The sequence below is a fragment of the Protopterus annectens genome, chromosome 14.part0 (assembly GCF_019279795.1).
Source record: "Protopterus annectens isolate FY-2018-M chromosome 14.part0, PAN1.0, whole genome shotgun sequence".
In the NCBI taxonomy this organism is placed as follows: domain Eukaryota; kingdom Metazoa; phylum Chordata; order Ceratodontiformes; family Protopteridae; genus Protopterus; species Protopterus annectens.
This window is the reverse complement of record NC_056748.1, coordinates 741,271,961-741,296,243: the sequence shown is the minus strand read 5'-3', so window position 1 is coordinate 741,296,243 and position 24,283 is coordinate 741,271,961. Positions and strand designations below refer to the sequence as shown.

The 24,283-nt window shown below is 40.2% G+C and overlaps 1 protein-coding gene across 1 annotated transcript in view; it reads left to right on the top strand.

Annotated features, from left to right (window-relative positions):
• Positions 1 to 24,283, top strand: part of SEC31B (SEC31 homolog B, COPII coat complex component) — a 1,631,704-nt gene that overhangs the window by 1,064,189 nt on the left and 543,232 nt on the right. Inside the window, exon 17 of the mRNA XM_044055612.1 lies at positions 7,707 to 7,803. Within this exon, the coding sequence (XP_043911547.1) occupies positions 7,707 to 7,803 (97 nt within the window). The remainder of the gene's footprint in view (positions 1 to 7,706; positions 7,804 to 24,283) is intronic.

The window sequence follows — 24,283 nt, the reverse complement described above, 5'->3', positions numbered from 1 at the left end:
CCACCCAGTTTGGGTTCGTGAAGGGCTGATCTTGTCTCCTGAACCCGATTTGACTTCTTCTAATCAGTCTCCAGAGCTGTGGACGAGGGTAAGGCGGTCCACACAATCTATCTGGACCTCGCCAAGGCCTTCGATACCATCCTCCACTATGGAATCATAGATAAACGTACTAAGCTGGGCATTAATCCCTATGTCACTCAATGGGTTGCCAACTGGCTTACTGACAGAACTCACACTGTAAAAGTAGCCGACTCCAAATCTAGCTCCAGACAAGTGGAGTACCTCAGGGTTCAGTCCTGGGACCGCTCTTGTTTGGCATCTATGTCTTTGAAGTACAGGCCAACACTAAGGGACTCTTGCTAACAAAGTTCGCAGATGACTTCAAACTGGAGCCATTATTGAATCCCCAAATGATGTGGATATTCTACAAAAGGGCCTTACAGAAACAGATTCTTGGTGCCAGAGCCATGGGCTCAAGCTCAGTGCCAAGAAATGTATAGTTATCCCCTTTGGGAAAAGACATGTACTCGTGAATTACCACATAGGTGGCAGTACACTAAACACCAAAAGTGTGATAAGAGACTTAGGGACACAGGTGGACAGCGGTCTCACCTTTGATAACCACATCGCTAGAACAGTTAGGAAATCCTTCTTTGTGGCACACCTCATCACTAAGGGCTTTTCACCCAGAAAAAAGGAGATTATTGTCCCACTGTACTCACCCCTCATTAGACCCATTATAGAATACAACGCCCCATTTGGTATGTACCTCTCAAGACATCTGCAACAACTGGAAAGGCTGCAGAAATACCTCACTAAAAGAATCACAGGCCTAAAGCAGATGTCCTATGCTGACCATCTAAAAAAAACTCCAGCTATACTCTGTCGCATATCGTCTACTCAGAGGCAATCTCTGCTTAACATACAAGGACATGTCAAACCCAGAGCTGTTGGACATGCTACACTTAAAGAAGTCCCAATCCCTCAGAGACACATGCTCCAGGGATCTAAACCTTGTCATCACAATGAACAAAACATGCTGGAGGGATAGGTTACTGACCCAGAGACTCCCCAGACTCTGGAACAGACTGCCCATACAGGTCAAGCAGAGTGCCTCTTTGGCCCTGTTCAAAAGGAACCTTGATGATTGGATGGGAGATTGGAAATTCACCCTAGGGATCACGTCAGTCTCCCTGCTAGACAGGGGTCCAGGGAAGTAAATATTGTGGGAAGAAATAGCCAGGGAATTGTTTTGGCTAGGCTTGTATAGGCCCTAGGGCCAATAGCCTAGTACCAACCTATGAACCATACAACCCAATGTTTTAGTCATAAAAGACTCCATTGTGAGACACACAAATGTCCCACTCACCAGGCTATGTAAGGAGAGAGAGTCGCAGTTAACTGTATGTCAGGGGTTACCCTTTAGATCATGCATACATTTAGGCCGTTGATACACAAGTACCATTATGACTCATTCCGTATGGGTGTAAATGACCTTAGCTGTACTTCTCTAGAGTACAAGAGAGAGAGATGATGAAGCTCTTGGAGTGTGTGTTCCAGGCTGGTATGAAGATAGCATTGAGCAGCCTTCTACCTTTTCCAAGTATGATCAGGCATTGTAAACAGAAAATAATTGATTTAACAATTAACTTAGATGGTGTCATTCGAAGGGGCTACAATATTTGTCAGACTGAGAGGGTATAGTAAACAGAACATGCTGCTTTGCTGGGGGATGGTCTGCAACTGTCCCCTCAGGCATTTTGAATATTGGCTAAAACCTTATGCACCTTCATACTGCCCTTTTTAAGCATTGCCAACCTGATAAACCTACTTGATATAGCTAAACTAGCCCAGGAAAATCTGAAGGTGTTACTTGTCAATGCCAGGAGTCTAAATATGAAACTCCTTTCCCTGCAAGCTCTCCTCATCTTGGAGCATGTAGGTGTCTGTGCAGTTACTGAGACATGGTTTAAAGCTGTGGAGCACCCACCAGCAGTGTAGGGCTGCAATACCTTTCTCACATTTAGACCATCTACTGCACAGGAAGGGACAAAAGATAGAAGTAGTTCATCAGTACATGTTTGAACTTCCACATGTCTAAATTTCCTCAGACAAAGCCCGATGCTATATCCTTGCGAGGCTATGCATCCCACTGTATGACTCATGAAAAGCATAATACATATTTAAATGTACTGGAGACGCTCTCCATTCAAGCCTAACACCATACTCATGGGTGACTTTGACTATCCAATTATAAACTGTGAATCCTACATGACCCCTAACATGCAGCCCAAAGATTCCTGGACTTTGTAAACACAAACACCTTCAACCCGTTAGTCTGTATGCCCTGTAGGGGTGCAGAAATCCTTGAACTGGTCTACACAAGCATGGCAGAATGTTTAATGCTCTCGCTAGTCAGATGAGACCATAAAGATGTCTCCTTTGAAGTTAAGGTAAACCCAGGTGCACCGGCTAACCATGAAACTTTTAGGAAATATTCTAGGGCACACTTCCCACTATTAAGTAACACCTTTGCAAAATTTCAAGTCCCCTGCAGACCCTGAGAACACATCTGCTTATGCAGAATTGTTCACAGAAACCTTACATAATTGTATTGACAGTGGCATAGAGACAGCTGTGCATATCTGGAGTAACCATTGGAACAACTCAAAAAAAAACAACAAACCACTGTAGTGAAATCCCACCATCAATAGGTTGTATAGCAAAAGGAAGAAATTAAAAAATTAGGAGATGCAATGCTCAGCAGGGCAAAAAAATCTCTCATTAACCTAAACGAGCAACATGGGGGGGCTAATCAAGTCTACCAAAGACAAATTAGAGTTAAAATTACCCTCCCGGGCCAAGGATCATCACAAAGCTTTCTTTAGCTGTGTTTGTAACCTCAAAGGCAATATACAGAAGTGTACCACATTAATTATAAATGGTGCCACCTGTATGGAACTAGAAGATGTGGCAAACCTCCTAGCTGACCAATTTAGTTCCAACTTTATCCCCTCAAGGAAGACACACTTCAGGAAATATCTGCTTCCATTACTCACTTCTCACTACACAGCAAGTGCTTAAATCACTCCCCAGGGCCAAGAACTCTACATCAGTAGGTCCTGGTAGTATCCCAGGATGTCTCCTTAATAGTATGAAACTTGGACCATCAAGCCTCCTACAAAACATTGTGTAATCACAGACTGCAAATAGGCTTCATGCTAAACAAATGGGGGACTGCAACGGTTATCTCACTTTATAAGGACAGACCATACATGGACCCTTTGAAGAGAATTATCATGGATATTCTAAATAATATTGGTAACCTACAAACATGGAAACAAAATCAGTTTGGGTCTTTCAAGTGCATGTCGTGCCTACTCAGCCTGGTGGACGACTTCTATAAGGTCACTAAAACAATGGATGAGGGCATTATGGGGCATACTGCCTGCCTCAAATTTGACACAGTAGCCCACTCAGACATTGTAGAAAAGCTCTCTAAACTAGGTATACACCCCTACATCACTTGCTGGATAGCCAGCTGGTTTGCAGGCAGGACCCAAGAAGTTAGAATAGTGAAGTCTTTCTTGACAGAAAGGATGGTTAACTAGTGGGGTGCAGCAGGGCTCAGTGCTAAGACTGCTCCTGTGTGGCATCTACTTCTCTGAGGTCAAAGCTAATGTCAAGGGCTTCTGGCTGACCAAGTTTGCAGATGATCGCAAATTGGGGGTAGTCATTGAATCCCCAGGACACAAATATCCTCCAAGAAGGCCTGGCACATGCTACTAGCTTGATGCCAAAAAGTACACCATAGTATGTTTCAGTTACATGGCCACTCCAGCAAACTACTGCATGAGGGTGTAATGCACCTCTAAGAGATGAATTTGTAGTCATGGATTTGGGAACTCATGTAGACAGTGTTTTTCCATTTGACTATTTTGTGTCTACTGTAGTGAGGAAAGCATTCTATGTTGCACAATTTATAAGCAGGGGTATGGCATCTAGATACAGACATGTCATTAGTCTGATGTGTTTTCCTCTCATAAGACCAATCATAGAGAACGGCATCCCCTTCATTATTGGCCAGGCATATGCAACAAGTGGACCATCCTCAGGCTTCTCAGAAAAGGAAATACATGGTGTGGAAAATAAGACCTGTGCAGACCACCTCAAATGCTTGTCCTTGTATTCAGTTTCCTACAGGCTGCTGAGAGATGTCCTATGCCTTGCCTACAAAGCATCATCCGATCCATTCCTAATGGACCAATTGTACATCTGTAAAGCAAGTAACATTAGGAACCTCCAATCCAGTGGCCTAAGCCTTGCTTGCAACATAAATATGAAATGCTGGAGGGACAGGTACATGTCTCAGAGGCTCCCCCTTCTCTGGAACAGGCTTCCCATCCATGTGTAGCAAAATTCACCCTTGCACTTATTCAAGTGAAACTTGGATCAGTGGATCTGTAAATATACCCCTGGTCTGGCACCTATATCTGTATTAGTGAGAGGAAGCTTATATAAGTTCAATCACCCATGCCCAAGTACATATACCTCTGCAAAACCTTTGGGAATCAAAAACTATCAAACTTTATTGGGACACTTCGCTAAGCTTAAAAAGGTCCCTTGGGTTGATACCATAGTATTTTTCTATGATTTGCTACCCCCCAAAGTACTCTGCAGGGAATTTTTTTTTATCTGCCAACACATTACATTCCCAAAAAGATGTTCCCAGTTACCTTTCATTGTTCTAACACACCTCCAGCATTTTCTATCTCCCTGAAGAAAAATTATTTGAAGTGTTCTTGGGGTGTAAAAATACCTATGCAAACACTTCCAAGCAAAAATCCTAAAACTTCTGGACTTTGTTGAAAACTTGGGAGCTGTACAAATATCCTCCAATTTTTCTTTTGTATATTGCCTTTCCAGTCTTTTTACCTTCTCTGATTCCTAGCATTGTCATGCAATATTTTGCATGCACTGCTAATTACCTCTTTTGCAACAGTAGTTTCTGTTCTAGACTCAATTAAAATCTTACCAGAATTAGTCTTTCACTTAGTACCTCCTATGCCTTTCATTTTGCCTGTACTGTATTGTCTACTAGCTGTGGTAGGGAAGGCTGTTTATAACCTGCAGGCTAGACTTCTGCTTATCCTTATCACACATTGCTACCTTTCCCTCTAGTATTTCGGTCCCAATCCCTTGGTCTTTTGCTAATTTTCTCCAGTAAATTCAGGCATCCTTCTTGCCTTTTTGTATACTCTTATTTGCAGTCATTCCTATTGGTAAAATCTCCTTTAGATATTCCAGAGTTGGCTTAATTCATAGACTACATTCTGCTATTTTGCAAATGTAATATATTTTGTATGATTGTTGTTCTCCTTAAGGACCTGCTTCCAAAATCCTGCTGTGTCCATACTTCTCAAAACACCTCCCCCATGTCATTGTCTTTATAGCCTTGACCTCCAAAGTAACCAATATGGGCCCCAGAATGTTTTGCCATGTACATACCCAAATAATCATCCACTCTGCCATTGACCAGTGCTCATCTCCTGATTCAAGGACCTCATACTAACATTTTGGCTAGGCCTTTAATATCCTCAACAGGGCTTGCTTATGTGACCAGGACAGAACCAAAGCATCAGCACAATTCATATGTGAAACCTTCTTCAGATCATCATATTTAAACAGGAATCTAGAAGCAGTACAAACAGTGCTGTTGTAGGTCTATTCTCTCTGTGGGTTCTTTTCTCTTAGCCAGAGAGATATTTTTGAATATTGGAGAAGTATTTTGCCTTTTTCTTTTTCCTCTTAAATAGCAGAAAGAAGCTCTGCTTTCAGCACAGATGTCATGAATCTCAATTAGCAGTTGTCTTGGGCTCCTCAATGCACCATTTAAAATTGAGGTGTAAAGCTTATGAACTGTTTCTTCTCCCACTTCACATTCTGGGAGTTCTGACCATCTGGCCAAATGTTGCTGCTGCACAAACTGGACATACTTTTCTGTCCTTCCATTCTCTCAGGTGCTCCGACTATGTACAGAATTTTCCTGTCGGCTTAGTCTTCAAGACCAACTTGCTTTAACATTTAAATCTCACTTTTCACTTCCAGACTGGACCCTCCTAACGTTAACTGTTCATTGTACATCTCCAACTTTGTGGTAAAATTAGAGTGATGTGAAAAGCATGCCAAAACCTTCTTCTGCTTGGTAAGGGACTTCAGCATAAAGTAATCTCTTTGAGTTCACCTTCTGGATTTGTGTAAGTATCCTCTCAAACATGATGTTGAACCAAATGCAGAAGGTACTTGGAGTATATTGCACCATGCTCACTTTCTGTTAACAGTCTCAGTGATTTAACCACACAGCTACTGTGAAAAGCTATTCTCTCTCTCTCTAAAATCTCCTTTTGCTTCACTTTCTTCTTGTTTTTGCCATAAAATCAAGGAACTTGCACAGTTCCTGATTGACTTTCATCGGACCACAACTTCAAACTCTAGTTATTAACTCAAGGTTTCTTTTAAGGTGTTTAGATAGGGAGGGAACATGCCCATATACAGATGTGACTACTTAGACCACCATATAGAAAGTCCTTTGTTTTGACTTTTTGAACATTGTACAACTTAGGTCCTGATTATTTAAAAGAAATGTCTGTGCCTTACCATCCCCATCACCACCATTACTCAGCTGATGCACAATGTTTAACAGCTCCTGAACTTCATTTTGAATCCTCAGGATACCTCGGCTTTGTTTACCAGCCTTATGTTTTATGGAAGTCATCACCTTTTTAGCTGAAAGCTATAGACTCAGAATATAGTTAGGTCTCTTAAGCCACCTATTCTTACAACTTTAGAAAATATAGATTTGATGCTGAAAAGGATCTTCAGACCAGTCGTCCTACCTGGAGCTGACTGTCACTAGGGTTTAATTCTTTACTTCTATGTCTAGTTATTCAGTGCTTTCTGTAAGTTTTTATAGTATTAAAATGCTGTTAGTTTCATGAAAATTTAAAACATATTCCATTGTAATATTTTTATTTTATTTTGATTTAAATGTGCATCATCCTTAGCTTTGTAAGGTGCATAGGAAATACAGTAAGCATTATTGTTCCCTTTAGTTGTATTTTATTCACTCAGTAGTGTTTGCTGTTTGTTTTCCAGATTGTATACCTAGTAACTATTTGAAATGTCACTTTAGCAATTTCCAAAATGCTGAGATTGAATGGCCAAAAAAAAACAGACTTGTATTACCAAATCTAAGATGGTCTTTCCTCAGAATATTCCATTTCCTGCACCTTGCAAAAAAAAAAAAAAGTTTAAGGAGAAGAGTGACGTTTGATATTCACTGTTGTCCTAAAGTTTTGGTCTTTTTTTTTTTTTTGATATGTCATCACTCAAGTGTTATGACTGTTGACATTTCATTATGGAGCTGGTATATGCTTATCAGTGCTTCAAGATTAGTAAGCATATTACCTTGTCTCTTAATTTTTAACTTTTCCTAGTCAGCCTGTATGTTTTACAGGAATTACTACCTCTGACTGTATTTTTTGGAGCATTTTTCTTTGGTTTGCCACTGTAAATGGAGCTGTCCAACTGGATTAATCTAGTCACAAAGTAAACAAATTAAGTACTTTGCATTGCTTATATTTTGCTTGGATGATGAGCTGTTGGCACGTCACTTGAATTGTTGTGTGTTGCTTTCTGTATGTTAGATATCTGAGGATTCTTCACCCTCTGAAAGCAGTTCTTCTGATTTCTTTGCCCATGTTCCCAAAGAGAAACCTGAAATGGAGATTCCTGTAACAGCAGGTGAGTTTTACAGAGGCAGTAGTAATAATTTTATCTAGCAAAAACTGACAAAGTATACATTTCTTTGGAGCTTTTTTTATCATAACCGTTGGCTCAAATTATGAATTGCAGCTGTATTTATGCTTTGGAGGTTTTTACGTCATTAATGGCTCAAATAGCAAAACATAGCAAAGTATGAATTGCACCTGCATTATTCATTGCAGATTTTTTACATGACTAATGTCAATTTGCTAGCATATGTTAACAGTCTTTCTCTGTGCACCTCAACATTACCTTTATTCTCAAGTCAAAGGAAAGGAAAAGGGTATTATGGAAACCTTCACAGAAACATGACCTGTTTCAAGAAAAGTCAACAGTTAAGGAAAAAAAAAAGGAAGAGCAACAGTTAAGTGACTGTAGACAAGCCATAGTTGTATTGCTCCCATTTTTAATACCATGTTGCATCACCCCTCAGTGTGTTCTGCTCCATTTTAGAACATTGTTCACAGTTGCCATGTTGCAGCCCTTTTTTTCATTTGAACCCATTACTACTAAGTTTTTCAAATCTTGTTTTCAGTGTTATCTATTTTTTCTCTTCGTGAACTTGCATATCGCCTGAGTATCTGTACCTTTTCTTCTTCTCGTTACAAGAGATTTTGTAGAAACACAGAATTCAGAAACTCAGATTTGCAAGACAAATCATTGAAAGGTTATTTGTGTTTTTGCATCCATTACAGTGACTCAAAGATATGGAGAATCATAGTTTCATAGTATAGTACTAGGCTATCTGCCCTGGGGCATTTGTAAGCCTAGCCATAGTGATTTGGCTTTTGCCACCCCATGAAATGGTACACAAATGTACAGATAAAATCTAGAATACTGTGCCTCTGTCTAGTAGTGACACAGTGAAGGTCCCCTTATATAATAGAATTAGTTTACTGTGCCCCTGTCTAGCAGTGACACAGATGTGACCCCTGGGGTAAACTTACGATCTCCCATCCACTCATCAAGATTTCTCTTGGAGAGTCAGCCCAGTCTGCTAAAGTATGTGTTCTTGAAATTATTTTTTAAGGCATTTGATCTTTGAGATGTTTGTAATAACGTTGGTCTTTTTTTTTTTTTTTTAAAGAAGTTAAACTTTTTGCTTTTCCCCTCTAGATAGTTGGCATACACATTTCTTTTCAGATAATACCTTTGTATAATAAACATTTTTATCTGCCAGTACATGGCAAGTTATGAGAAATGTAAGAAGTCAAAGTTCTCAAGATATTGGTCTGTCTTGTAGTATCTATAATTTTGCTGTGCACTGCAGTCTTCTTTACTTCTCTTGCAGTGGAATTTGTTATAATAAAGTAACATTTTCGTTGCTTCCCTTACTCTAAATGTAATTTGGACATATGGATGGAAACTCCAAATTCAACCACAGTTTAGCACCCATGTCCCCCTCATAGTTAGGCTCATCAAGTAAACGTCCCAATATATACTTTTTCCTGCTCGTCTCTGGGTTATTTGTTGACAAAGTACAAGGGCTAAAAAATGCCATGGGATTGTAAAGCTAGGCTTCCTAAGAGCCTCACAGATCAGTAACCTAGTAAGTACTGTGAACCTATGTGCTGCTTATGTTGAGGGATCTGTGAGGTGAACTTCTCAGGAATTTATGTATATTTGAAAATAGGCTACATTTAAGCAAATTGAAGGTCATGCTGCTTAACGCTAGGAGCCTTAACTTGAAAATGCACTCACTGGAGGCTCTCCTAGCACTGGAAGATGTTGACATCTGTACTTGGTTCAAGGCTGCATCCAGCACCCCTGCATTAACAGGCTATACCACATTCCACACATTCCGACCCCAAAATGAGGTCGGGAAGACTAAGGGTGGTGGAGTTTCTATTTTCATTAAAGACAAGCACACCTCCAGACTGGTTTGCCAGCATGATGCACTAGAACTTCTCCATTGACAAGACACCCACCCAGGTTATAGCCAGCTATAGACCCCCCCCCCTCCATGACTCAGGACACCCACTTCTCCTACCTGGACCTACTTGAGTCCATCAAGGCAACACCTAACACCCTGATCCTTGAGGACTTCAACTACCCCACTAGAAACTGGGTAAACTATTCGTACTCCAATGCACTCACCCAATGATTTCTTGATTTCATCAATTCTAATGCACTAGACCAGCTTGTCTCATCCCCCACAAGGGGAGATAGCATTCTAGACTTGGTTCTCACCAACATGGGTGACTGCTGCACCACCCCCATAGTAAGTTCTTCCCTGGTGAGATCAGACCATCGGTCTGTCTCATTCGAGGTGTCTATCCCGTCCAACCCCCCCCCCCCCCCCCAGCCATAACCAGGCTAAAAAACTTCTCAAAAACTGACTACAACCTTCTAAGGGAGGGTATCAGTAGCTTCACACCACTGCCCCCCACAGAGGATGTAGACATCTATGCTGAACAGTATGCCAGTGCAGTATAAAGCACCTGTACAACTGCATGCACTCAGCCATACCCAACAGACCTAAAACCTGCTCCTCAAGGAAACACAAACCTATGTGGTGGACATCCTCTATCAAAAGGCTTTACAGCAAAAGGAAGACTGTTGTCCAAGGGTAAAAAGGCTCAAATTCCCATTTGGAAAAACTCCCTCCTTAGCCTCAACAAGCAAATTTGATCACTAGTGAAAACATCCAAAGCCAATTATGAATAGAAACTAGCCTCCAAAACAAAGGCTTAACCACAAAGCCTTTTTCAGTTACGTCAGAAACCTCCATGGCCAAAGCCCAGGTTTGTTCCGAATTAGTTCTTAACAGTGCCACTTACACCGATCTTGTTGACTTAGCCAAACTGCTAGCAGATAGGTAGGTTCAGCGCAAACTTCACCTCCCTGCCCCCCCCCCCCCAAAGGCCCATTCAACATCCCTGATACTTGCCTTGCACCTCACTTCTCCCTAGATCAAGTGTTAAAGGCCCTATCTGAGGTAAAGAACACAGCTTCCATAGGACCTGATAGTATCCCAGGCTGTATTCTGCAACATCTCCAGCAAGAACTCGCCTTGCCATTGAACACCCTATTCAACCATAGCCTAAGTACAGGCTTCATTCCAGCAGAGAGGAGAACTGCCATTGTCATCCCTTTGCACAAAGGTGGTGCCACAACTGACCCTGGAAACTATTGCCCCATTAGCTTGACAAATCTGATCTGTAAGGCCATGGAGCGTAGTATTATGGACCTCATAAACAAGGACATAGGCAGTCTCCAAGCACTTGACCCACCCAGTTCGGATTCATCAAGGGTAGATTTTGCTTATTGAACCTGGTTGACTTTTTTGAGACTGTCACCAAGGCACTGGATGAGGGAAAGTCAGTACCAGCAGCTTACCTTGACTTGGCCAAAGCCTTTGACACAATCCCCCACTCGGGCATCATCGAAAAGCTAACAGAATTTGTTGATGTTGACAACAGTCTCACATTTTTTCATCATGTAGTGGCAGTGGTCAGAAAAGCCTTTTGCTTAGCTCATCTCATAAGTGAAGGGATTGCATCCAGAAAAAAGGAGGTTTTTATCTCTCTCTCTATTCCTCCCTTATTAGGCCAATAATAGAGTACAACGCTCCGTTTGGTATGTACCACTCCAAACACCTGCACCAACTGGAAAGGCCACAGAAATACCTCATAAAGAGAATCCATGGCCTCCAACACTTGCCCTATATGGACAGGCTCAAATCACTGTCACTATACTCTGAATCGTAGAGATTGCTCAGAGGTAGTCTGTGTCTCACCTACAAGGCAATCTCAGACCCTGCTGTACTAGAGATGCTCCATATCCATAAGTCTAACTCGTTGCATCGTACCCGATCGAAAGGCTTAAATCTAATATGTGACATTAAAAAACCTGCTGTAGAGAGAGGTTCGTCTCCCAGAGGCTGCCCTGTCTCTGGAATAAAATCCCCATGCACGTCAAACAAAGTACATCACTGACCCTCTTCAAGCGCAACCTTGATGAGTGGATGGGCAACCACAAACTTGTCCCATGGGTTCCACCTGTGTTCCTCATTGACAGGGGTGACAGGTGCTGATTGTTGTATTTTTTGGGGGATAAACTCTTGGCTAGGCTTCTAAGGGCCTCAGAGCCATTAGCCTAGTAATCTCCCATGATCCTATGATTTATGCGGTGCCAAAACCAAGACCATTAATCTGGTCCTTAGGTCTCTTCCTCTCTGTACAGACTGAGTCATTATTTGGCCATCCATTTTAGTAGAGGGTAGCAGGTACCTGTGATTGCTGTAATAGCCAACCAGTGCAGGGTGATTGATGACTTCTAAGGGTATTACATCTGTTTCAGTCGTACTTCATTGAAGTTGTAATCTCATTGATATGGGGTGCAGACTGGAGAGCTTGTTTGTTAGAAGAGTTGATGGTGGTTTCTTCTTAGCTTCCTGACTTTTCTAGACATACCTGGTGGAAATAATAGAACACGTTCAGTGGGAAAAGTAGAGATAGTAGGTTACCAGTCTTTAAAAGCTGTTGACATAGAAGAGTTGCTGCTGAAATTCCTTTAAGTTTACCTTACATATGAGAACCAGTAAAATGTTCTGTAAGATCTTTGCTCCTCAGTGGTTTAAACATCTAATACTGTGTATGACTCTGAATTTATTTAGGACTTGGATTTTTTTTACAGTGGCTTAGAGTCTAATGATAGTGGAGTGGTCTCTGTCTCTGGGAATATTTTTTGATAGTGATAATGCCCTGAGAACTAGTGAATTTTGTTGTGCCTGGCCTGTGGAACAAACTTCAATCTCTAGGAGACCAAAACAGTTGCCTAGGGTTTCAGTAAGGTGGGCAACTGAGATGCCCTTTGGATTTAACCACAAAACAGTCTCTGGGAGAGGAACGTGATCTGCCCTTTTGCAGTTCTGTACAAAAAAAATGGCTTAAGAGCCTATTGTTCAAGCGATGGGTTTTGTCATCCACTCTTCTTGCTGGAGAAGGCAACAGTCAGGTTTGCCTGCTGAAGCCTAGGCATTTCCATTATGGTGTTGCTGTATTTACTACTCCTGTAGCCCTGTGGTGCAACCTTCCTCTGTCATCACTGCTAGTACCCTTACTGTATGTAATTACCTCCCTCTGTCAGACAGGTAAATAATTAACCTTATTAGTGCCTATTATTAATAAACTTGAACCCCTCTGAAAGATAGGAAAGGAAGTAACCTTATTAGTGTTTATTATACATACACTAGAAAGCTTATTTGACTGTCCTTTACTACTCCTGTCCTAAAACTCCTTAATTAACTTTCTAAAGTAGTTACTTTTCCTGCGTTAGAACTCCTTACTATTACCTCTTTCTCCTATACATCCTTTCTATACGCTTACCCCTTTATGTCTTTTAATAAGTAATTATAGAAAGTGATTCTTACCTTCTCTTAGCCTATAGAACACAGTCTCACTGTATAACTGACTGTCTCCCAGCCTAAGTATTACGTATTTACCTTTGGCTGTTGGGACTCTCTCTGCCTGCAACTGGTTCACAGCCTTCCTCTTGGTAGGCCCTTCCCCCTCCACCTTGTCCCGGTATTTTATGTCCCACCCACCCCTCTCCCCCTTCTATTAATTACGTTAAACCTATAAATATAGGCTAGTACCGCAGGTGCCATTTTTAAATCCCCTAGCCCTAATTAGCAATCCCTTGTCCTCTGGGCGGTGTGAGGTCCATAAGTGTGTTTTTCTTTGTATGAAATGTACATACTCTGTATATGTGAATAGCTTTGTATACGTTTCTGATAGATAATTAAGCACTATATTTTTTTAAACTGTGATACTTTGTCTAGCCGTGCTCCAAAGTTGTACTTTTTTTCCGCGTGGTGTACAAACTGCTCTGACGGTATCCTCTGTAGTCTTCTGACTAACTGGAGCTGCTACCTACTACTAAGAGCTTTCAGTAGGTTTTATCCAGTAGTTGGTTGTTGATTTTCAGTCCTTACCAAGACTTACTGTGTTCTACACCAGTCGCGCTCATTTTTGGGCTTTGGCGTATACATAACTACAACACGCTACTTATGAAAGAGTAGGGTTTTTCCTCCTTTGTCGCTACTCTAGGTATTATCTGGAGAGGTCGTTATTGAAATATCTTCTTACCTAGGATCTCTAAAAGGATTGACCGGTAATAATTTGTAGTTTATTGAATACTGCTAGTGGTGATCCGCATGCTACCCTGAGAGTGTGTAATTCTAGCATTCTAATCTATGGCGTATGAAAAGTCTTTTTAATCTCAACAAGTCGCACGCCTTCTGCGTGCTACTAGGAGTAGATCGATTCAGAGACTCAATTGTAAACTATAATTTTAAAACCGCTAACAGCATCTAAAGAGCTTTTAACAGGATTTACCAGTTATTTTGTTCTTAAGTCACACTCCTGTGTGCTACCCGGAGAAGGTTTACTTTGAACTATACTTTTAAACTTGGAAACAGCCTACCGAGATCTTCTAGCAGGATTTATCTGTTATTTATAAGGCTGTATAAAAATCATAATTGATATGTGCTGCATCCTCAACCAGTAGCGCTCAAATCCTTCCTCGGATATTTAGTATAGCACTATAACACAGAAATGCAGTTATAAAGGGGTTTCTTAACTATTGATTATATACGATAGCATTACGCATTGTTACCTAGCCTGCCATGCTACTATCTCTAGGTCAGATACAAGGATAGGATTTCTCCTAAGTAGCTGCTATAACTTGCTATCCGGTCAGATATTTTACCGCTTATAGCACACTTGATTATGCTCAGGTACACAATGCTGTATTCTCTCACCTAGTTTTACTTTCAGTTATTTTTTATTATAAAGCTCTAAAATGCTGTTTTTTGACTAGCTGTGCTAATTTTACTGCCCGGCATGCTATTGACGCACACAATTTGAAATTAAAGCTGTACACTGAAAAGCGATCACAACTGCTGACTATATGCTGTGTTCTGAACATTTAACATAGATTATTTGATGTTACTTAATGCCATATTTGCTATGCTATCCTGTACACATTATCTAGCTAGTAACCACCACGTGTGTTTTTACTGTTTGAAGTTTAACAAATTTTTTTTTTGTTTTGTAAAGGTATATCTTGACTACCTGTGTTTAAACTGTATTGCATCTCGCACTCCTTTCATCTACTGACTTGCATTTGGCTTCACCAGTTCTCATTCTACTTGTGCATTGATTTTAACCTAGCTGCCATCTTATATTTTACTTCTTCTCTATCTCTCTTTCAGTTTTTAAGCCTTGTTGCCTGTGTTACAGGCTCTCCCCCTTACTGCAACATAGCAAGGTATGAGGAAACCAATCGAGAACAGAAGGGCATACCCAACAGGAAACCCTACGTGAACTACCTAGACTCTCCTCGCTTAGCCACACAGTGTAGGAGATAACCTACTGTTTTTATAGGTATTAAACTAACTTTTGTGAGTGCTTAAAGTAGAACCTATTGTAAGGGCCAGCACACAAGAGGACCTACCCCTAGGCCATCTCCTACTTTCCTACTTGTTTTCCTCCTTTACCTCCTATCTTTAGGCTTAAATGTAACTCTCTTCTTACTCCACTAGAGGGCAGCAGAACTCAAAGCATGTAAAGTTGTTTCTTACTGCTAGCCAAACTCCTGTAGCCCTGTGGTGCAGCCTTCCTCTGTTATCCCTGCTAGTACCCTTACTGTATGTAATTACCTCCCTCTGTCAGATAGGTAAAGCGTTAACCTTATTAGTGCCTATTATTAATAAACTTGAACCCCTCTGAAAGATAGGAAAGGAAGTAACCTTATTAGTGTTTATTATACATACACTAGAAAGCTTATTCAACTGTCCTTTACTACTCCTGTCCCAAAACTCCTTAATTAACTTTCTAAACTAGTTACTTTTCCTGCGTTAGAACTCCTTACTATTACCTCTCTCTCCCTCTCTCTCCTATACATCCTTTCTATACACTTACCCCTTTATGTCTTTTAATAAGTAATTATAGAAAGTGATTCTTGCCTTCTCTTAGCCTATAGAACACAGTCTCACTGTATAACTGATTGTCTCCGAGCCTCTCTCAGCTTTAACCCATTCCATTCGCCCTGCGGGCTCACTCCTCTCCCCTACCCTACCCCCAATTCCCATCCACCCCCAGTAGTCCTAACATTATACTTCTCTTACCACACCCCCTCCCTCATCTTACCAATCCTACTTGCCAATCTATTTACTAAAGTATCCACACCCATCCCAGTTAACTATTACTTCTATAAGCCACTCCTTATTATAACTTACCACACCCCTTCTTCCTTCAGCCACTAACAATTTGTTCTCTCCTCTCTTTACTATTCTCATTCATTACCTCCTTGCTTTCTACATCTCTACTCAACTCCTAAAAATTTTTATACATAATCTCTAAAGATGCCGTTAACAGTAAAAACAAACCTTACCAAATCCATACTCATAACCATACTATCAACTGCCCTGGCCCATGCCTATATCCTCACCTCCTTTGAAGAACCATTCTACTACCACTTTAACTACTCTCCTAAACAGACAGCAATGCACACTTCTATACTACCTATTAGTCAAATTAACATCAACTCAGCTCCCAGCTATCTACTACCTAAATACCATAGACTCTCCCACATTAAATACAATATACCCACAGTAAAGAAAGTGAAATATCTAACCAACTTTATTAATAACTCTGCATTAAGACTCATTAAACCCTCCTTAAAAGATGGTGACATCCACCCTAACCCTGGCCCTACCAAACCACCTACCCTAATAACCCAGCCCATACTCCCCAACTCTTTCCCAATAGGACATCTGAATATCCGCAGCCTTAATAGCAAAGTAACCCATCTCCATGCCCTTTTAGATACCCATAGCTTTGACATCCTCTGTATGACAGAAACATGGTTAAAACCTGAGACCAAAGACAATGAAATCATTCCCCAAGGGTATAATGTACTGAGACAAGACCGTATAAAAAGTAAGGGTGGGGGAGTAGCAGTCTTATTCAAAGACGGACTTCAGATCTCCACTTTACCATTCTACCCACCTCAAGGTAGTAAGGCAGAAGTACTTATCACCAGATTTCAAATCAACCAAAACAAATCTCTATATATCATCTGCATCTACCTACCCACCCGGTAATAATATCAGTACTATAGAGTATATTCTAAGCTGGGCGTCCTCAACTTACCCCCAAGAAACTATTATACTTGGTGATTTAAATACTGATTGGAAAACTGTCAATGCTGATAATCCTACCTCACATATCAACCTTCATGGCTTCAGTCAAACTGTCACCTCTGCAACCAGAATCAATAAACCAAGCAAAAAAGAGAGCACCCTAGACTGGATACTTATAAATAGACAAAGACAAACTTACAATGTAGGAACTCTACCTGATGATGTTGGTGATCATACTTTAACCTACATCCTTAGGCATAAAAATGATATCTCAATTCCCCCCCATATACAGAATCATATGTACCAACAAACGCTTCAACCCAGTATCATTCCAAAATGAACTAAGTGCCTGTGACTGGAACCCTTTAAAAACTCTACCACTTGAAGAGGCTGTCAATTATCTAAACTCTAAATTCCCATCTATCTTTGACAGGCATGCACCCAAAAGGTCCATCAGAATGAAGGCCAAACCAGCCCCCTGGCTTTCCAAAGAAACCAGACAAAAATCTTACTTAGGAATAAATCCTGGGCTAAGTGGAGAGCTAACAAAAATATTTCTGATCAACAAATTTTTAAGCAACTAAGCAATAGTACAAAAAAGGCAATACTCATGGATAAAAAGAACTACTACTGTAAACTACAGCAAAATCACAAAAAACAACCCACAAATGTTCTGGTCTAGTATCAATAAACTCCTTTCCCCAGAGCACTCTCGTACACCTACCCCACTTCAGGCAGACCCAGATACCCCCATCAAACTGCCACTGCCTTCAACTCCTTCTTTACAGAAATCATACAAGCACTAGCTAGTCAACTTACTCCAGACAACTCAAGCCTTCCCACCTCCATACCCAGCACTCTACCAGTATTCTATATGCAACCAATCTCTACCACTCTCATCTACAAACTCATTCAAAAACTTAAACCTTGTACTCCTTCTGCCGACCAGCTACCTTCTGAATACCTCCAAAAAGCAGCCAAAGTAATTTCCTATCCCATATCCATCATCATAAACAGAACCATTAAGAAAGGAATTGTTCCAGACATCTTTAAAATCTCCCATATTATCCCCCTTCACAAAGGTGGTAACTCAAATGATTACTCTAACTACCAGCCAATAGCTCTTTTATCCCCCTTAGCAAAAATCACGGAAAAATGCGTTCACCAACTACTTTTAAACCATTTAACTCAAAATAACACAATAGCTAAGTGCCAACATGGTTTTAGGCCATCACATAGCACCACTACAGCCCTGTTGTCCTTTACAGATGTTATAAATAGAAATCGCAATAACAACCTCTCATCTGCACTCTTTATTGACCTCTCAAAAGCTTTTGACTTGGTAAACCATACAGTTCTTATCAACATTCTTGAATCATTTTCCCTTGACTCTCTGGCTATTAAATGGTTCATGTCCTACCTAACCAATAGACAAGCAGTTCTCTGGGAAAATAATATATCATCCCTTCTACCAGTCACCCTCGGAGTCCCTCAAGGCTCTATTCTAGGCCCACTTTTTTTTTCTGTTTTTATCAACGACCTCCATGTAGCAATCTCACAAGCCACCTGCTTTCAATATGCAGATGATTCAACATTAATATGCTCAGCAAGCTCCCCATCTGAACTACATTCTCTGACTCAGAATGTATTCAACACAGTTGAAACATGGTTCACAAAACGTTGCCTCCTTCTCAGTGCTAAAAAAAACAAGCTCCTTCTCTTTACACCCACCAGTAAGTCCTCCCCTATAGATTTCTCTGTCATTTCCAATAATTTCACAACCATATACCCCGACTCTACCACCAAGTTGTTAGGAATTACTATTGACAATAACCTTACGTTTGATATCCACATAAATAATACCATAAAAACTGTCAACAGAAAAATAGGCTCCTTGTATCCAATCAAAACTTTCCTAACTCCAATAGCCAGAACCAAGATTGCACACTCCCATTTAATTTCAACTCTTCTATATGCCTGTCCCATATACACTAACCTAAAAAAAATAACCTCGTCAAACTAGCTCATGCCTACAACAGCATTGCCAGATTTGCCACTGGCAATCCCTTTAGAACTTACCACTGTTTAAATCTAATGCAGCTAGGCAGGCTTGAACTTCAAAACCATCTGAATATCTCCCAACTAACCATTGCCCACAAGATATTTTATCAACCTAACAGCACTCATATACTATCTAATATCATAATCCCCTATAAAAATCTAAACTCCCTACGCTCTTCTAACAAACGTCTAGCTAGCATAACCAAGACTAACAACACGGCTGGTGATTCCCTGTTTTCTAACACAGTGGGAAAAAATTGGAACCTACTCTTCCTTGCCTCTCTTTAAACAAAACCTCAAAAGACACCTTAAAACACACTGGTTATGCCCCTGCAGTAACCCTGACTAACCTTCTGGTTTTGCTAATATTATTTCTGCCTCCTACTATATATTCCAAACTCTAATGCATACCTTTTGAAGCAGAACAGAAACTGGTGAACTCAATGGAACATACTGATGGAATATATCCTGTTGATTATCACAAAACATTCTTATGTTCATAATTTTATCATACCCTTTTGTCACTTTTATTTGTGTAAATAATTTAACACATACTTTTGTCACTTTTATATTAGTGTAAATACCATCTTTTATCTCCATTTTTTATTCACTGCTTCTTGTATTTTTTATTGAACTACTTTCATTTACTATGTATCAACTATGATTTGCATCGTTTGTATTGTATTTCAAATTTATAATCAAATTGTTTACTACTGGAGCTTTTCTCCCCGGGCCTCTACTGAAAATGGAAATATATCCAGTTAGACTAGCCCGGTTAACAAATGTAAAATAAAATAAAAATAAAAAAAATAAATAAAATATTAATCACCCAAATTATTCTGGAGATTGTAGGTGGACCTGGGGTTCTATTGTAAGAGTTGCCTGAGCTTTTGGAGGTTGAATTTGTGTTGGTAATGACCATGGGTCATCTTTTTTTTGTTTTTGTTTGTCTATAATTGCAATTTGAATGCTATTTCCTTAACTGCATTTTTGATTGCTATAAACAGATTGGAAGAACATAGTAGGTGGTCTAGAATCTACTTTGGCCTTTCCAATAATTACTTATTGTGGTGATATGGGCAAGTGTCAGCATAGCCATCTGGAGTTTTGTAAAGAAGGATACGTCCTTTGAATAGCAAACTGAGTTATACAAGATGCTTGTGTTACAAATGTATTAGAGCTATATGTCATTTATATATCAAACTGATTTGTACCAATGCTTGTGCCGAAAATGTATTAGTGAGGTTTGCTTGTGTTAAAATGTATCTACAGTGCACCCTGCTGGAATGAAAATAAATGTATATGTATTATTGTAAATGAATTAAATGTATATGTTTTAATACAGGATACCGGTACAGCAGAGGTTAACCAGCTAACTTACTTTAAGAAAAATCAGGGAAATGTAAATGAGCTGTTAAACCAGTAAAAGGTACCCCCACAGTGCTGGATAGGACCGGAGATGCTAGGTCTGATAAAAAGCCTTTGTTAATTCCAGTAAACTCTGTTAACCGGTACCCATGAGGATTGGTAGATGCTGAATAGATATAGTTTCTGGTTGCTTGAGAGCTACTATTAAAAATAGGCCTGACTAATATAATACTGTGCCCTATACTATTTGTTTGGTTTGACTTGTTCTCAGGTTGGGGAGAGAGGGAATTTATTCCTGTCTTCCTTTTTAAAACTCTAATAACACTGTCCCTATTAGATGTCCGAAGACGTATTATATCGAATTAATCTTGGTCGAACTTAAAACAATGAAAAGGGAAAATAACAAAGCAGCTTTTAAGTGAATTCTTTCCCAGGGAAAGAATTTCCTTGGCCGCTTCCATTACTTTGCCATTTTCGGCACTATAGTGCGATCTCGGAGTTGGTATATTTAAGTAGGGGGGTGTAGGGGGCACAGTCCCCCCCCCACATTGGGGGGGTGGGGGGCGAAGCCCACCACTTTATTATTTAAATTTTTTCCTTTTCTTTTTTTTTTTTTTTTTTGGAACAGCGATTTTTTTTTTTTTTTTTTTTTTTTTTTTTAAATCGCTGTTCTGTGCTTTTAAGCTTGTAAGCTTTCGCTTACACGGGTTTGATTATTCATCATTCGCTTTAAGCGTTCAATGATATAATATAGACCCCTAATAACATAAGGTATGTTTCCTCATGGAGGGGACAGAAAATGTAACATATGAAAATTGTACTGTATTTCTTCGATATTTTTTGCCAGTTGCTTGAGTTCTGGTTAACTGAGAGTTTACTGTAGCTCAGTAAAAAGAGGGGAAGTCCCAGGCACTGCCATAAACATTTAGATGTGTATTGTAGCCATTTATGCTACATTCCTGTCTCAACTTCAAAAGGGAATACTGTGAGAACCTAGAGTCAGGTGACCAGATGAGGTCATTCTGCCATCCGTCTTGGAAATTATATATTAGATATTACAAAGAGAAATCTCAGAGTAATGAATATTCTGTTTTGGAGAACCTGATTAGAAAGACCTCACCCACAGCATCTTGCCTTACGGTAGTAAGTAACTTAACTAGGGAACAGTAATTCTTTTAGATTTCTCAGGAATATAGTGATGTTTAAGTTAGATATTATTTTTGTTTATTTGTCTGAGTCTGTTGATCAATGTTCTTTTTAATATTTCCTGTGATCAGAACTCTGGGGTTTACTGTGAATATATATTCATTATTTCCATGCTGTTTTATTATTTATTATTAAATATGTTTAACCTTTTATTGTGGCTGGTCCTTGTAGAAAGTATCTAAACTTTGAGAGTACTTATTTTTATTTGGTAACACTGTGTGGGCTACTCCAGAAGACCTAGCTGTCTTGGTCATCTACTGTCATTTGTATTAATATTGCACCATGTAATTGGATAACCTTTGTCGCCTCACAGCAAGAGGTTCTCCAGTTCGATCCTCGGGTGGGGTGCCTTCTGTGCAGAGTCTGCATGTCCTCCCTGTGGTCGTGTGGGTTTCTCCCGGGTGCTCCACTTTCATCCCACATCCCAAAGACATGCTGTAGGTGGATTGGACACTCTAAATTGGCCCTAGGTGTGAGAGTGTGCATTTGTGTGCCTGCTGTGGAAGGTTGGGTGCCAGGCTGGCAACTCAACACCGTAAAAATCCACTGCCAATCATGAGCGGACAGGTGATCCGCTGTGGCGACCCCTAACCGGGAAAAGCCAAAAGAAGAAGATGATAATTGGATACCCTTTCTAAGAGCCTTATAGTAAATGACTGGTGGCAGTGAATCTACCTTATAAGCTTGGAAAAGATGGTATAGCGGGTAATCTGTACCAGCTTTTCCCGCGTGTGTGTGTGTGTGTGTGTGTCTGTGTGAAAATTAAATCTTAGAGTATGTGTGTGACACTTACTTGGGACAGGGACACAAAGCTCTGGGTTCACAGAGAGAGTGCTGGAAGACTTGGCTTGGACACTCAGCCGAGGACCTAACCCAACAGCTGTACTATTAGGGAGTCTTATTGTGGACCTGGAGGGAGACAGATCTAGAGGCAGCCAGGCCCCAGGCTGTGTGTTGTTCCCTGTGTGCTCTTATGAGAAATTGTACTTGATGCAGAGAGGTCTGTATCTAGAAATAGTGTATCCATTTATATTCCAAGTGCACATCCCTTTCTAGTGTCAGTGATGATCATTCAGGCTCAGTGATTACTGGCCCACGGTGGGGCCATCATATGGTGGCAGTGGTGGCCACCACATATTGGTAGCAGTGGTGGGCATCACACTTACATCCCCAGAGTCCACTTGTGAAGATATAATCTGTCCTTTGACTGCAAGTTATTTCTTTTGCTCATTGCTTCTAATCTTTTCACTTACAGATCTCTTCACAAAGTTGTAATCCTTGTTCTGTTAAAGTGGATAACTAGAGCTAGATATATACAAATGACTCCTCATGTTTGACTTTAGTTAAAACAAAAACAAAAAAATGAGACTGAGTTGCTATACTGGCCAACTAGAGCTATTCTTAGGGGAATTGTCTTCTTCACAAACAGTTATGTTTGTTATATTTAGCACAGGGGACCTTATGGGGCACGCACTTTCATTGGAGGTCTTCAGGGCCTCAGTGCTATAAGAATACTGAAGCACAATTCCTAGAACTTTTTCTTTGTATGCATTTCCTGCAATATCATCTGACCATGTCTGTCAGAATGGTTGTGATATTTACCACAGTGAATATTATTACTTCATGGAGATCTAGGGATGAGGTGGACCTGTAGGATTCGGTGATAGTTGCTGTAGAAGTATTGCTGTGATAAAGGTATTAGGCTGCATTTGCCTTAGGGTTCAGTCAGAGCTCATCCAGCTTCACTGTCAGAAATTGTAAACGTCCGCATTTGTTATAAACAAAATTTTCTTAGGGGTAAAAATGGGGATGGCTGAAGAAACATGTATTAAAGGGACAATCCCAGAGTCTAAAATTCTGACCAAAAGAAACTTGTCCTGATATCTTCCGGTTGTCACCACCCACTTGCCACATCATCATCATTAATCCTACTCCTAGTTTCAACTTACTTTATGCAGCCCTGTTTACATTCCCACTGGTGAAAACAATTAACAATGCTCAGTTTTTTAAATAAAATAATCCAACAGAGTGTATACAATGAAGCAAACGCGTAGAAGGACCATAAAAATAAACTTCAAGCACGTTTATTAAAATGAAGCCAGTGCACAGGAACAGGTAAGCACTTTCACAGAAGCTAACTGTAAAAGCACTTACCTGTTCCTGTGCACTGGGTTCCTTTTGAGTGTTTGGTTTTGTAATGCTCAGTTCCTGTCAAAGCTTTTAGCCCCCGATCACTGGGAAAGCAATAAGGTTATGACATTTTTGTGTGTGTTTGTGGTGGGAGTGGTTAGGCAAGACTCTCACTGTTTACTTTTATGATTTCATCAAGAAGCTTATCCTAATTGGGCAGCTCTTTATTTCCTTTAGTTATTCTGCATAGCATAACTGCAAACAGTATAGTCAAAAGAGTACAGTTTAGTGAATTCATACTAAATCTTAGCAGTCTCTTGACATGTTTTGCTTACTCCATAGAAAAGCAGTCTCAGAATTTGTATGTCTAACTGTGACATGTTGCCATACTTTGCAGCCCTCATTGTGACAGTAAGTTTTGGACTTCATTATTTAAAATGAAGCTATTGCTTGCATTACACACATGATCTGAAGTTGTTTTTCATTCGGTCTTCAACCTATGGGTTCGGATCCGATATCGTATCCGACTCTGCCTTATACTGT